This window comes from Neomonachus schauinslandi, chromosome 1 (assembly GCF_002201575.2).
Source record: "Neomonachus schauinslandi chromosome 1, ASM220157v2, whole genome shotgun sequence".
Lineage (NCBI taxonomy): Eukaryota > Metazoa > Chordata > Mammalia > Carnivora > Phocidae > Neomonachus > Neomonachus schauinslandi.
The window spans coordinates 161502588-161514817 of NC_058403.1; the positions used below are offsets into that span (position 1 = coordinate 161502588).

The following is a 12230-nucleotide window of genomic DNA, read 5'->3' on the forward strand; positions in this document are numbered from 1 at the left end:
TATTGCAGCATTTATCATGTCTCCAAGGCATATTTCCATTGCTCAATCAGCTCCAAAGGACAAGCATGTCATCATCTTTCAATGCTCTGGTGCAACACTTTAAAATTATAGAATTCACATAGGACTAAGTCTGGCACTAAAAGCAGGAGGCATATTCAGCTTGAGTTTGTGGAAGCTTCCCTTCAATCTTGCCAATTTTTACTAGTAGAAATGGTTTCAGAGCCAGCATGGGGTTACTTGGGGTTACTTAAGGAGCGCATGATGAAAATAGGGAAATAAGATAAAGGGGGGGGTCACAATGATAATGGAGCCCAGGAAAAAGTACAGAAGTTCTCTTTGGGCATAGTGGCTACATACATTTTTGAATCTCATGAATATGACCAATATAGCTTGGACATCTGGATCATTCACACTCAACAACCACTTTTTCTTCAAAGTAGCAACCAGCTACTTGCAACAACCCCCAAGCTCACCTTGCCTATAGTAAGGAAGAAGGAACACCTAAATTGATTACCGTATTAAAGCCAAATACCTAAACTCTACAGTGTTTCATCTCTGATGGCCTCAAATAGCTAATGATGATTATATGTCCAATTTCAAGTTTGTTTGTCTGTCTGTTTTGGCAAGGGTGGAGTAAACAGTGGGTATCTACAAAATGCAATTGAAGTTAACAACCATAGGTTTTTGGCCTTTAGGAATAATATTTTTAACAGAAAAACAACACTTTTGAATAAGAAGTAATCAGACACCATATAAACAAAAGTTAAATTATTTGTACAGTATGTAATTTCTTAATTGCTAATAATTCTATTCTGTACCATGCTAATTAAGAAGAAAAGTACTGAGTTAGTCTTTTGGAGGGGATTTGACACTCAAAATAATTAAACCCCGGGCAAATTCAAGGCATAAACATATAGAGATTAGTACAGAATGAAAACTAACTTGATCACATAACTATCTCTTACCATAAACGGTATTTTTCCTCAGTTAACCTAAAATATTTGTTGCACTACATTCTGGACATATTCTTTGCAAACAGACAAAATTACCAAATTTTGACTCAAGAACTATTTCACAGTATAACTAGGACATTCTGCCCTGATGTAGGCTAAATTAGTAACTGGAGAAAGATAGCAATAGTTTTTATGGCTTTTAGAAAAATAGAATAACAGATTTTTATATAATATAATGAAACCAAACTCCTATTTAAGAGGCTCAGATGACATATATATATATACTGAATCAAATCATCATAATAGAATGAAATAGTATTTCAGGAAATATTTTTCCTTAATTTTTAAACAGCCTAGTGTTTTAACAAAAAAATCTGTGAATAATATGTTCAAACTTCAGGCTTCCAGAAAAACTGAAACATTAAAATGTAAAGCCATTAATTTCAACAATGAAGCGACTTAACTGTAATGCTTTAGCACTTACATTATAAAACACAAATCACACTAGTTAACACAATCTATTTTTATGTGGTATCTATGAGAAAAAAAATAGAAATACAGAAATAAATATGAAGCAGTACAAAACAGAAGAAGCTGTGCTAAGAAACTCCAGCAGAAGGAGCTGTAGAAATGAAGAACTTACATTTTGCAATGGCCAAGAAAGGAGTTTTGAAAAATGAGGTATCTGCTTGAATCTTATAGATCTGAGTACAAGTAATAGCTAATCAGTTACTTAGCATGCAATAGGCATTTAGGGTCATTGTTTTCTTTATGTGTAAAATGAAATGCTTGGAATAGACATTCTCCAAGTCCCCACAATCTATTTGACAATGCATGAGGCACCATGCCAGGTATCCTAAGAAATATAGATTATTAAGTTGGTCCTACACTCTGGAAGCATACAATTCTTTGGGAGAGATAAAATGTACAAATATCTAGATTTCAAAGTAGAACTAAACACGCTGAGAGAGCTTTAAGAGGAATAAAAATGCTGTAGGGGGGATAAAAACTGCCTGAGAGATATGTACCACATAAGACTATAAAATGGGAAAAAGGGACCCCTCGGGTATTCTAAAAAGACCTTAAGTATATTTGGGAAACACATATAAACCCAGGAAATAAAAATGAATAGGATTTAAAAATATATAAATATACCCTTAATGCTTACAATTCAGGACATGGGAGCCATGCACAGAGATAAATATGGATTAGTTTAGATTTCTTTTTCAAAGTTCTGATGCTTGTAAGTGAACACTAACACAGCAAACTAGGCATTAAAAGTACCGGAGTATATACATCTCATATTAGAATATAACTTGGAAAACAAACTACAAGAGCAATTTTACCATTTCATAAATGCCCAAAGTAACCCAAAACCCATATCTGGAATTGACTTTACCTTGTGAAGTGCTTGCAGACAGTGTATCAGCAAAGGAATCGCTTTCTGGGTCAGTAAGAGAATCTCCCAGAGTTTCACCCATAACAGCATGGAAGAGGGATTTGCTGTAATTCACACTGATATTCTGTCTATTTCTTGCAAAAGACCAATCCATTAAAAGAAAAGGACTTGCAGTAGTAGAACTTGTGAACATGACCAATGAGTTAAGACATCAGTTTCCAAATATTTCAGAGAGGTGGGAATAAATCCACAAAGGACCAGGCCTGAATTGGCTGGCACTGTCCTGCTGGAGAGCCAGCTGTGACAAATGTTGTGTCATAATGTTGCTCACTGCTTTGGCAAGACTTGGTACATTACAAGGAAAACACTGCCACACTGTCTCGCCAGTGACCCACATGTTCTGTGTCTTGTGAGGGGCGTGAGTTGTACAGTATTTAGAGCTATCAGAGCAAAGAGATCATTCAGTTTTCGATTGCTTCTTAAATGGGAAACTTTGCATCTCTGGGTTATGAAATACCAGATAAACTTACTTGGACAAAGTTTTTTCTAGCTGCCTGTTCCTGGCGCAATCTCTAATCATATTATCTGAAGAAAACTACTTAATTCAAACATGTACTTGTATTTTAAAATTCGGCATTGGCATGCTACTGAAATGTTATTTGCTGAGGCATTTGTCCCACCCCTTGACAAAGGCTAAAATGATACAGACAAATTCTATAAGATTAACTGGTTGAGAGACACAGTTTAGATTTGCTCTATCAGGGTTTGCTTTTTAAAAACTCGATGATTAAGTTTATCCATCACTAGCAGAGGCAGTAATGCTGCACCAAGGTCTGAACATTGCTGATGTTTAAATGATAAATGCCATGTCATAATAGAAAAAGTGGAGTTCTCTCTGAGAAGAATAATGCATTAGCAGAAAAAAAAAAAGACAGACTCACACTGATAGGTTGGCGAGGAACTGTGGTCAGTTTTGTAATCAGGAAAAAGCTGGCTTCTTGCTCAAGTCCTTTGCCCTTTCTGGCAAGGAGAAACACAAGCAGTGCCAAACTTCAGTGTGGAAGCTGGTCTCCACTTGTCCTATAAGTGGCCTGACAGAATGGCAGTGACTTGTGGATTTTTTCTTTTTAAAGATTTTATTTATTTATTTGAGAGAGAGAATGAGAGGGAGAGCGCATGAGAGGGGGGAGAGTCAGAGGGAGAAGCAGACCCCCCGCCGAGCAGGGAACCCGACGCGGGACTCGATCCCGGGACTCCAGGATCATGACCTGAGCCGAAGGCAGTCGCCCAACCGACTGAGCCACCCAGGCGCCCTGACTTGTGGATTTAATCAAGATACCCCCACATAGGGTGATGATCAGATGGCAATAATTCCCTTAGACTTATCCCAATGTTCCCCCAAGTGGCCTAAGTATCTATCAGTTTCATCTACATTGAGTAACTGGTCATCCTGCAAGGGGACTAGTCAAAGTTTCCCTGGTAATCATGGAGCAACAGCTTGGTGGGGAAAATGCATACTTGGGTCTCAACAGCCCAGAATAAAGTGGAGAGTTGGGTATTTGTATTGCTTAAAAGCCTTAAAAAAACCAAAAAGCTTTTACTCAGGTAGTTCAAGTAAAAGCAAGCTTCTTGACAGTCCAAATGACTGAAGAAATTATAGGTGTGTAGAACTAGTTTTGTCTATATTCAACTTGAACCGTCAATAAAGGAGTTTCTCCTTCCCTCTCAATGCTGGGAAATTTCCTTGTATTACAGACACAATGATAATAGTTACAAGTGTGATTAGTCTATGATTTTTGATTGAATATAATGATAGATCAAAATCAATTCTAGAAGTCAAGGACAATTTCCTTCTTGTTAATAAAACAGAACAAAAATTTAAGCCCATTCTGCTTACAGATACTCTTCCTCAATGTCCCAAGATGTGCTTGAGTCTGGAAGGCAAATTTTAGCTTTCTTCCTATGAAATGGCAGTTTCTCCCTCAATTCCCTATCCTCTCCCCATTCTTGCTTTCAGGTTCCAATGTCTCCCCAACTTTAAAAAAAATGAACAAGTTTATTAAAATGTTAAGATTATGCCAGAGTATAAGAAGGACAAAACGGGCAGAAGGATACAATTTTAGAGTGAAACTCTATAAAAGTCTAACACTCTGTTAATAAGATGAGAAAACAAGGCCCCCAAATGACAAGTACACTCTCCAGGTTAAACAGGTAGGTAGTGACGTGGAACTAGAATCTAGGTTTTTAGGTATCTAATTCCCCGGCCAGCCTACTATTGGCCTTCCCCAACTTCTTAAAAGTGTCTAAATTACCTCTTTTAATAAATCAGTCAACACAGGGACAGAGTATAGAATGAGTTAAGGGGAAAATATGTTAACTCTTTCACAGAGTATCAGTCAATAACTGTCATTCATTTTTCAATACCCATAGATATGGAGTTGGTGTGGGGAGTTTCTCAATGCCTTTTTCTCCCTTATTCCTACATTTCTTCAATGATAATGTAGGTCATTCAGGCTACATAATTCTATCTGGGCAGATCAGCTTAGTTTCTGAGGCCAAAAGCATTAAGCTGGTCCTCCAGTTGGACAGTGGTCTCTTCTGCTATTTGGACAATACACAGATCTGTTCTTTCCAACTACCATCAAAGGGACTAATTTCTGGATTCTTTACCTACTATTACTTCTATTCTCTTTTTTCCCCCCTCAGACACCATTCAACTTGTCTGTCTACTGTTGTCCAACCCCCTAACAGTTCTCACTCACACTGTGCTTTAGCTATTCAAATATAGAATTATTTTTAACAGCTAATTATTCTCTAACATCTGAATCTAATGGCATCTACTCCTCTTGGACGGTATTGTTTGAGAGCAACAACCTGTCCTATTCACTGTATTTCACTCATTTATTTGTTCAACAAATGTTTGTTGGCAAAAAATCAGAATATATTGGCAGGTCTTGAGTTAGGTGTTGGCTTAATGAACAAGATGGATGTATTCTTATCTTGTGGATTTCAAAAATAGTCAATAAACAAAAATTATAATTTTTATCAACAATTTTTATCAACATGTGGATTGTAGGCTCAGTAAATGTTGCCTAAACTCTTGACAGCATATCAAGCAATATAGAAAACATTCCAAGTTACTAACAAAATACTCATACAATGTGGATTTTAATCATATTTTTAATGTTAGTAACAATATTTATTTTTTTAAGATTTATTGATTTATTTGAGAGAGAGAAAGAGTGTGAGCAGGGGAAGGGGCAGAGGGAGAAGAAGAGAATCTCAAGCAGACTCCCCGCTGAGTGTGGAGCCACAGAGAGCTCAATCCCAGGACCCCGAGATTATGACCTGAGCTGAAACCAAGAGTCCAGTGCTCAACTGACTGAGCTACCCGGCACCCCAGTAACAGTATTTTAATATTTTGTATCACAGCATAACACCAGGTCACTTGAGAAATAACTTGTTCATGTGGATATTAAAATGGACAAAAATAAACGGAGCCAATGCCAATTTGTATCTAATTAGGAATGTGCTTTGCCCTGAGATATTGAAAAGACTTATTTTATTTTACAGTGATCCATCCAGGTATTCCTCAAATATTTACCAAACACCTTCTGAGTGCCAGATATTATTCTAGATATAGGAGATAAATCCATTAATAATCCAAAGTTCCTATCCACAGTAAGTTTACATTTAACTATATTCACCAAAATTATCCAAATATACCTGAAAGAGTGATCTTTTAGCTCATTTAACTTTGAAGGTCAATTAGCATGCACTGATATAAGAAATAATACATTTGCTTAAATGAAGTCATTCCTATCAATGGACAGTATATGATCAACAGAAAATTTATGAGAGTTTTGACATGCATGTGACTATTTCTATCTTCAATGCCTTAAGATTCCCCAGTGTCCTACTCTTCATAATATCAAAATCTAAAGAATATTACAATAAGATGCATAAAAGAGCATGCTGGTAAATGGGACTATAATGTAAGATGCTGGAGCTGTAGACCATATCTAGGTGTTTTGCACACCAATTGCATATCAGTACTTTGCATCTGAAGGGTACCTCTACAAAGAAGTCTATGGCTTTCCATCCCATGGAGAACCCCCTTTGAAGGCTAGTCCTTGCTAATTCAGCAGAGTGAAGAGGAATGGTAGAAGACCACCTTCCTAATGCACTTGCACAAAAGCTAACTCAGCTTCTTCTATTAAGGGATGCAGGGATCTGTGTGATATAGAAGGTCATCTCCTCTTGGACTTTGGAGACATATGGGGTATGGATGTGATTGTGGGTAGAGTAGACACGAACAGCAAGAGAAAGAGTGAAGATAATTAGGAATGGCCATATAGTGAGGAGGCTGAAAAACTTACTAATTCTGTCCTAGTTTATGACACTAGGACAAAAATGTAATTTGGTATTTGAGAAGGCTATGCTTCAATATTTTGTTTTCAGTATGATTTATGATTCCTGTCTTTAGCCAAAAGAATCTGAATATTACTCAGCCAAAAAACTCCCCAAATTTTAGTACACTTACAAGAAGGCAACTGGACTAATAACAGCTGTGCATGTCTAAAAATCCATAGTTAATAAAATCATAGTATTATATACGTAAAGGGTTTTTAAAAACATTATTCAGGGGCGCCTGGGTGGCTCAGTTGTTAAGTGTCTGCCTTCGGCTCGGGTCATGATCCCAGGGTCCTGGGATCGAGCCCCACATCGGGCTCCCTGCTCAGCAGGAAGCCTGCTTCTCCCTCTCCCGCTCCCCCTGCTTGTGTTCCCTCTCTTGCTGTGTCTCTCTCTGTCAAATAAATAAATAAAATCTTTAAAAAAATTTTTAAAAAATAAAAAATAAAAGCATTATTCAGTGTTTAGAATAATTTATATCAAATACATCCATAAAATAGAATATTAAATACTTTTTGTGTTGTGTTACTCTTGAAAGCTAATTAAAATCTTGCTTTTTTTGGCTGTAGGTTAAATCTGGATTTTATCCTCTAGAGTAAAATTGAATTTTTAAAACTGCTTTAATTGCTTCCTTTTGCTTTTATGTAAAATAAGCTATGTTAGTATTGGTATAAAATAGTGTGTATAGTATTTTTTTCTTTTGTTGTAACCCCATTTTAAAAGCTGCTTCATTTAATGCTTCAGGCACTATGAATACTTATGCTGGCCCCTAAAGGTTAGGAGCTCCTCAGGAGAACAAGATTGAACACTTCTTTGTATCTCTAGAGCCTAGCAGTGTCTCTAGTTGGCACAGAACATGTTTATTATTTTTGTTGATGTTGAGAATCATGAAAGAACAGCTGCTTGCACATCTGTCTCACACGGATCATTCAAGGAAGAGTTTAGAGACCTAATGAACTGACAACAACATCACTTATCTTCTTGTTCCAACAAGACATTTCCCTGTGGTACTCCAAAGGACACCAGGATAATCGCGAACAAGCAGAATGGCTACCTGGCTCACTGCTCCCCCTACCCAGAACTGCTGCCTTTTCCTACTCCAATTCAAGTTGGCTCAGAACTCTAGCTTCTAGCTGTGGTTGCATCAATTCAGGGTTTCTTCATAGTCACAGGGGACACAACATGGAAGAAATGATGTTCCAATGGGACACAAGCCTAACAGAGGAACAAATAATCCTGTATCTTAAGATGTAAATTCCACTGCAACCATCACAGCAAGCCTGGTACTCCCATGGAAAGAGACAAAGGAAGGTTGCTGTTGAGAACATCTGTGTTTTGTTTTTTTGTTTTTAAAGGCGAAGTCCATTCTTCTTTAATCAAAAACAATAATTTGGTTCAGATTTTCAAAAAGTAACATTTTCTATACAGGATTAATATTTCAAACTAATATACCATTTTGATTTAAAGAAACACCAACTGAAAATTTCCTTTTCTTCTCCCCTTTCAAAAGTTAACTTGCCAGTAATATCTGAAAAAGAGCCTAACCTGTCTATAACTACTTTCTAGGGATCAACTAAACACTTTTCAAATTACTGTACCTTTGAACCAACGACATCTCACCTAAACTATGTTTAAGTTGTCTTTGCCTATAATATCTGAAGTTCTCCAGTAATGTGGTTTCAGGCATAAGATACAATGGGTTGTATGATCAACTGACCCAGATTTAAATTGTGTAAAATCCTAAACCTCTAAAACATATCTTCTTCACGTTCAGGTTTTAACAATTTTTCAAGATCAGTTATATGGAGATTTCCTAGGTAACATATCTTATCACTGGTGAACCACACTAGAATTCCACAAACATCCTAAAGCAAGCTCAGAGCCACAGTGCTATACACAAGTTCAGTTTATGTAAAATAAACAATTTACCAGTTCTGCAACTGTACCAAAGGAAATATATGGATTATTGAGATCACAGGCTTATAAAACTTAATACTGGGGAGATTAATATATTCAAACTCTTTTAATTTTTCACATAAGGAAAATGAGTTCCAGAAAAATGAAATGATTTGCCCAAGGTATTACCGAGATAATTAGGAGCAGAGTTTGAACTAAACATCAGGTTTCTTCATTCCCAGTCCAAAGCACCAAACTGTGTTCGGTCATGAAAATGATGCAATAAAATGTTCAAATAAATTGTTCCGATCCATTATCCTTAATGCCAACAATTATGTTAGAAGTCTATCAGCATGAAAGCATTTGTACTATGATATGATTCACTTAATGTGCATGAATCACCAATGAGAATGCCATAGTTCATCAAAGAGTTTAGAGACTTTGCTTTCTACAAAGTAAGTACTCAATAACAACTTGGTAAATAAAATCCAGTAATATTTGAGCAATCAATTCAGGAATTCATTTTGCTGACAAATGTCCTTTTGCCTCATTCATATATTCTTTAAGAGTCATCCTAGCATTCTGAAGTTCTTCGGGTAGAAACAGTTATCTTTTCTACTGACATAGTTCTTTGTTCTTTTGAAAATAAAATAATAAAATTACTATTTGAAATCTTCCACTTTGCGGTAATAATACTGTAATTTTTTTAAAAAGTACATTAGAGCTGCATGGTGTTTTTAACCTTATTTGAAATTCACAATGCCACTGGGAGGTTATTCAAAGCAAAACAAGAAAATAATAGCAAGTGCCGAATAGGGTTTCAATATGGAACCTGGTAATGGGTTTGGGTCATAAAGTTTTACTTTATTTTCTATTTATAAAGTTATACTTTATTTTCTATTTATAAAGTTATACTTTATTTTCTATCAACTCTGTAAATGCTATCATGAATAAAATGGTCTACTACTAAGTGAACTTATAAAATTCATACTTGTTTTTGAAGATTCCATACTCTACTTGTATACCATTTCTTCATGAAACATATTTATGTTCATGGAACATGTTTAAAAGCAATAGCAGGTAATATAAAATGTTAACAAAAGGAGAAATTGGGTGAGGGTTATATTAATACCTCTTCAACTTCTTTGTAAATCTAAAATTATCCCAAAATAAAAACTTCATTTAAAAGAATAAAAGCAATAGTAATGTCAGTTGATGACTGCTTTTTATTACTTTATTAATCAATTTTTCATGTGTAAGATTTAAATTTTTGATAAGAATTCATAAAATTATAATTTTGGGAGCCTCTTCTCTTCCAGGCAACTGATTTATTTCAATTGTCTTTAGTTCTCACAATTATTCTTTTAGATGAGAAAAGAGGTTTAGAGAAATAAGGTGACTTGCCAAAAGTAAAAATGCTTGTAATCGACAGAGTTTGAATTCAAAGCCAGGTCTGTTTGACTCTATACCACACCGACTAAAGACAAATAGGCAAAGTTTTACAGCCACAAACTATTACCAGATGTTTTTGAAAGATAAGAAAGTGTTTTCTAGTCTTTGTACCTTCTTTCCTCAAAGGAAACATATTTATTTTCCTTAAAGGACAAAGTACACTGTTGCTTTTCTGCATATTGTTGTTTAATAATCTTATTATTACAGAACCAGTCTATGTTCATTGTTGAAAATTTAAAAACTAAATTATTTCTACTACTCAGAGATCATCGATGTTGAACTGTGTTTCTCTCACTGGTTCTTTTTCTGAGCATATGTATGATCCTAAGTATATACAGTACTTAAGTACATACATACAGTATTTGTATTTTTTAAATAAAAACGAGATATGGTACTTAGTAGTGGCAACCTGCTTCTTCAAGTCAATTAATATCAAGTCATTTCAAATAATATCTGTCCATATTCAAAATTCCCCAGCTGACCCAAAATGTTCCTTTACAGCTGGTTTGTTTCAAACCTGAATCTAATCCAGGATGATGAAATGCATCTGGTTATATGTCCCTTAAGTCTTTTTAAAAGACTTTCCTTAATTTTAAGGCCACTGACCAGTTGAAGAGATCAGGCCAGTTATCATGTACAATGTTTCACCCTCTGGATTTGCCTGGTTGCTTTCTTGTGGTATCGTTTAGCTTGCTTCTCTATCCCTGTGTTACTTATAAACTGGGTGTTATATTTAAAGATCTATGAATTCAAGTTAAACATTTTTTACTTGAATGTAACACAGGTAATGTTCTAGACTTCCTATTCGATTACATCAGAGACACAGCATATGACTGACCATTGATGATGCTAAAATCAACTACTAATTTAGAATGATGACAGTCAGATCTTTCCATTGCAAGGTTCCTTTTTTCTCCTTGCAACTAGAAAGTAATATGTGTGCTGTGACTTTGGCATATAAGGATGTTCAGTTTTACCAATTGCTCATTTAAAGATTTTAACACATTTAATGATCTTCTCCTGAACCAATACTTTGAGTTTATGAAATGGAAGCTTTTCTAATTCTATCACTCCTTCTGCATTTGTTTTTTTAAAGATTTATTTATTTGACAGAAAGAGACACAGCAAGAGAGAGAACACAAGCAGGGGGAGTGGGAGAGGGAGAAGCAGGCCTCCTGCTGAGCAGGGAGCCCGATGCGGGGCTCAATCCCAAGACCCTGGGATCATGACCTGAACCGAAGGCAGATGCTTAATGACTGAGCCACCCAGGCGCCCCCCCTTCTGCATTTGTTAGCTGCCCTTTTCCGATGAGGCAGAGCTTTCTTTTGGGAAGTATAACTGTGTGGATACCCTGAAACAGTTCCTACTACAAAGGAAGAATAAATATCTCATCTGTTCTCTGTCATTAAAAGGTAGATATCTTCAACACCAAACTTTCTTGGTTGGGCATATCTGTATCTTCTGTTCATTGAAAGTTCCTATCATAAAATATTTATATACCTAAGTTTCTCTTTTTTCAATCATTTCTAAAGAATTTGATTTCAACTTCAATTTTCTGTTATCCTTGGTCCTGACAGTTACAACCGGGACATCCATCCACTGGTTCTTTTTCTTTTTATGGCATATACAAAACCACTTATCACCCCCTAATAAAATAACTAATGCTTTAGTTTTACCTAACAATTTCCATTAACAGGGACTTTCAGTTTTTATCAAATGTTTATTCCTAAATTATAGGGAATACGTAGAATACAACTTAACTGGTTCTTCCAAAATTATATTGTGTGTCAGCAAAGCTTTAGGAAGAGAGTCTAAGATTCCTGACGGGTTTATGGACTAATTAAACCACATTCCAACCACCAAGTTTGTTCTTTATACCCCAAGGTTGCTTTTCTTCAGATACACTAAGCTCTAGGAAGTAAGATGCTATGTTTCTATATTTACAAACATAAACCCCATTGTAATAAACTTTTCATTTTAAACATCCAAAAACTTCTTATTGAACACAAAAGGAAGGCGAAGACAGACAGGAAGTAACTTTTTCAGTTCTAAAATGAGCACACACACTCCAATAGAAATAAAAACAAAACTGAGTCTTAAAGTCAGTCCTCCTTCTA

At 35.7% G+C, this 12230-nt stretch overlaps 1 protein-coding gene across 2 annotated transcripts in view; it reads right to left on the bottom strand.

The window, feature by feature from the left end:
• Positions 1-12230, bottom strand: part of PPARG (peroxisome proliferator activated receptor gamma) — a 105900-nt gene that overhangs the window by 68076 nt on the left and 25594 nt on the right. Inside the window, exon 1 of one of the 2 annotated variants that reach the window (XM_021695216.2) lies at positions 2353-2549. The exons of the other annotated variant lie outside the window; for it this stretch is intronic. Coding sequence (XP_021550891.1) covers positions 2353-2545 — 193 coding nt within the window. The 5' untranslated portion in view covers positions 2546-2549. Of the gene's footprint in view, positions 1-2352; positions 2550-12230 lie in introns of those variants that run through there. 2 annotated transcript variants of the gene reach the window in all.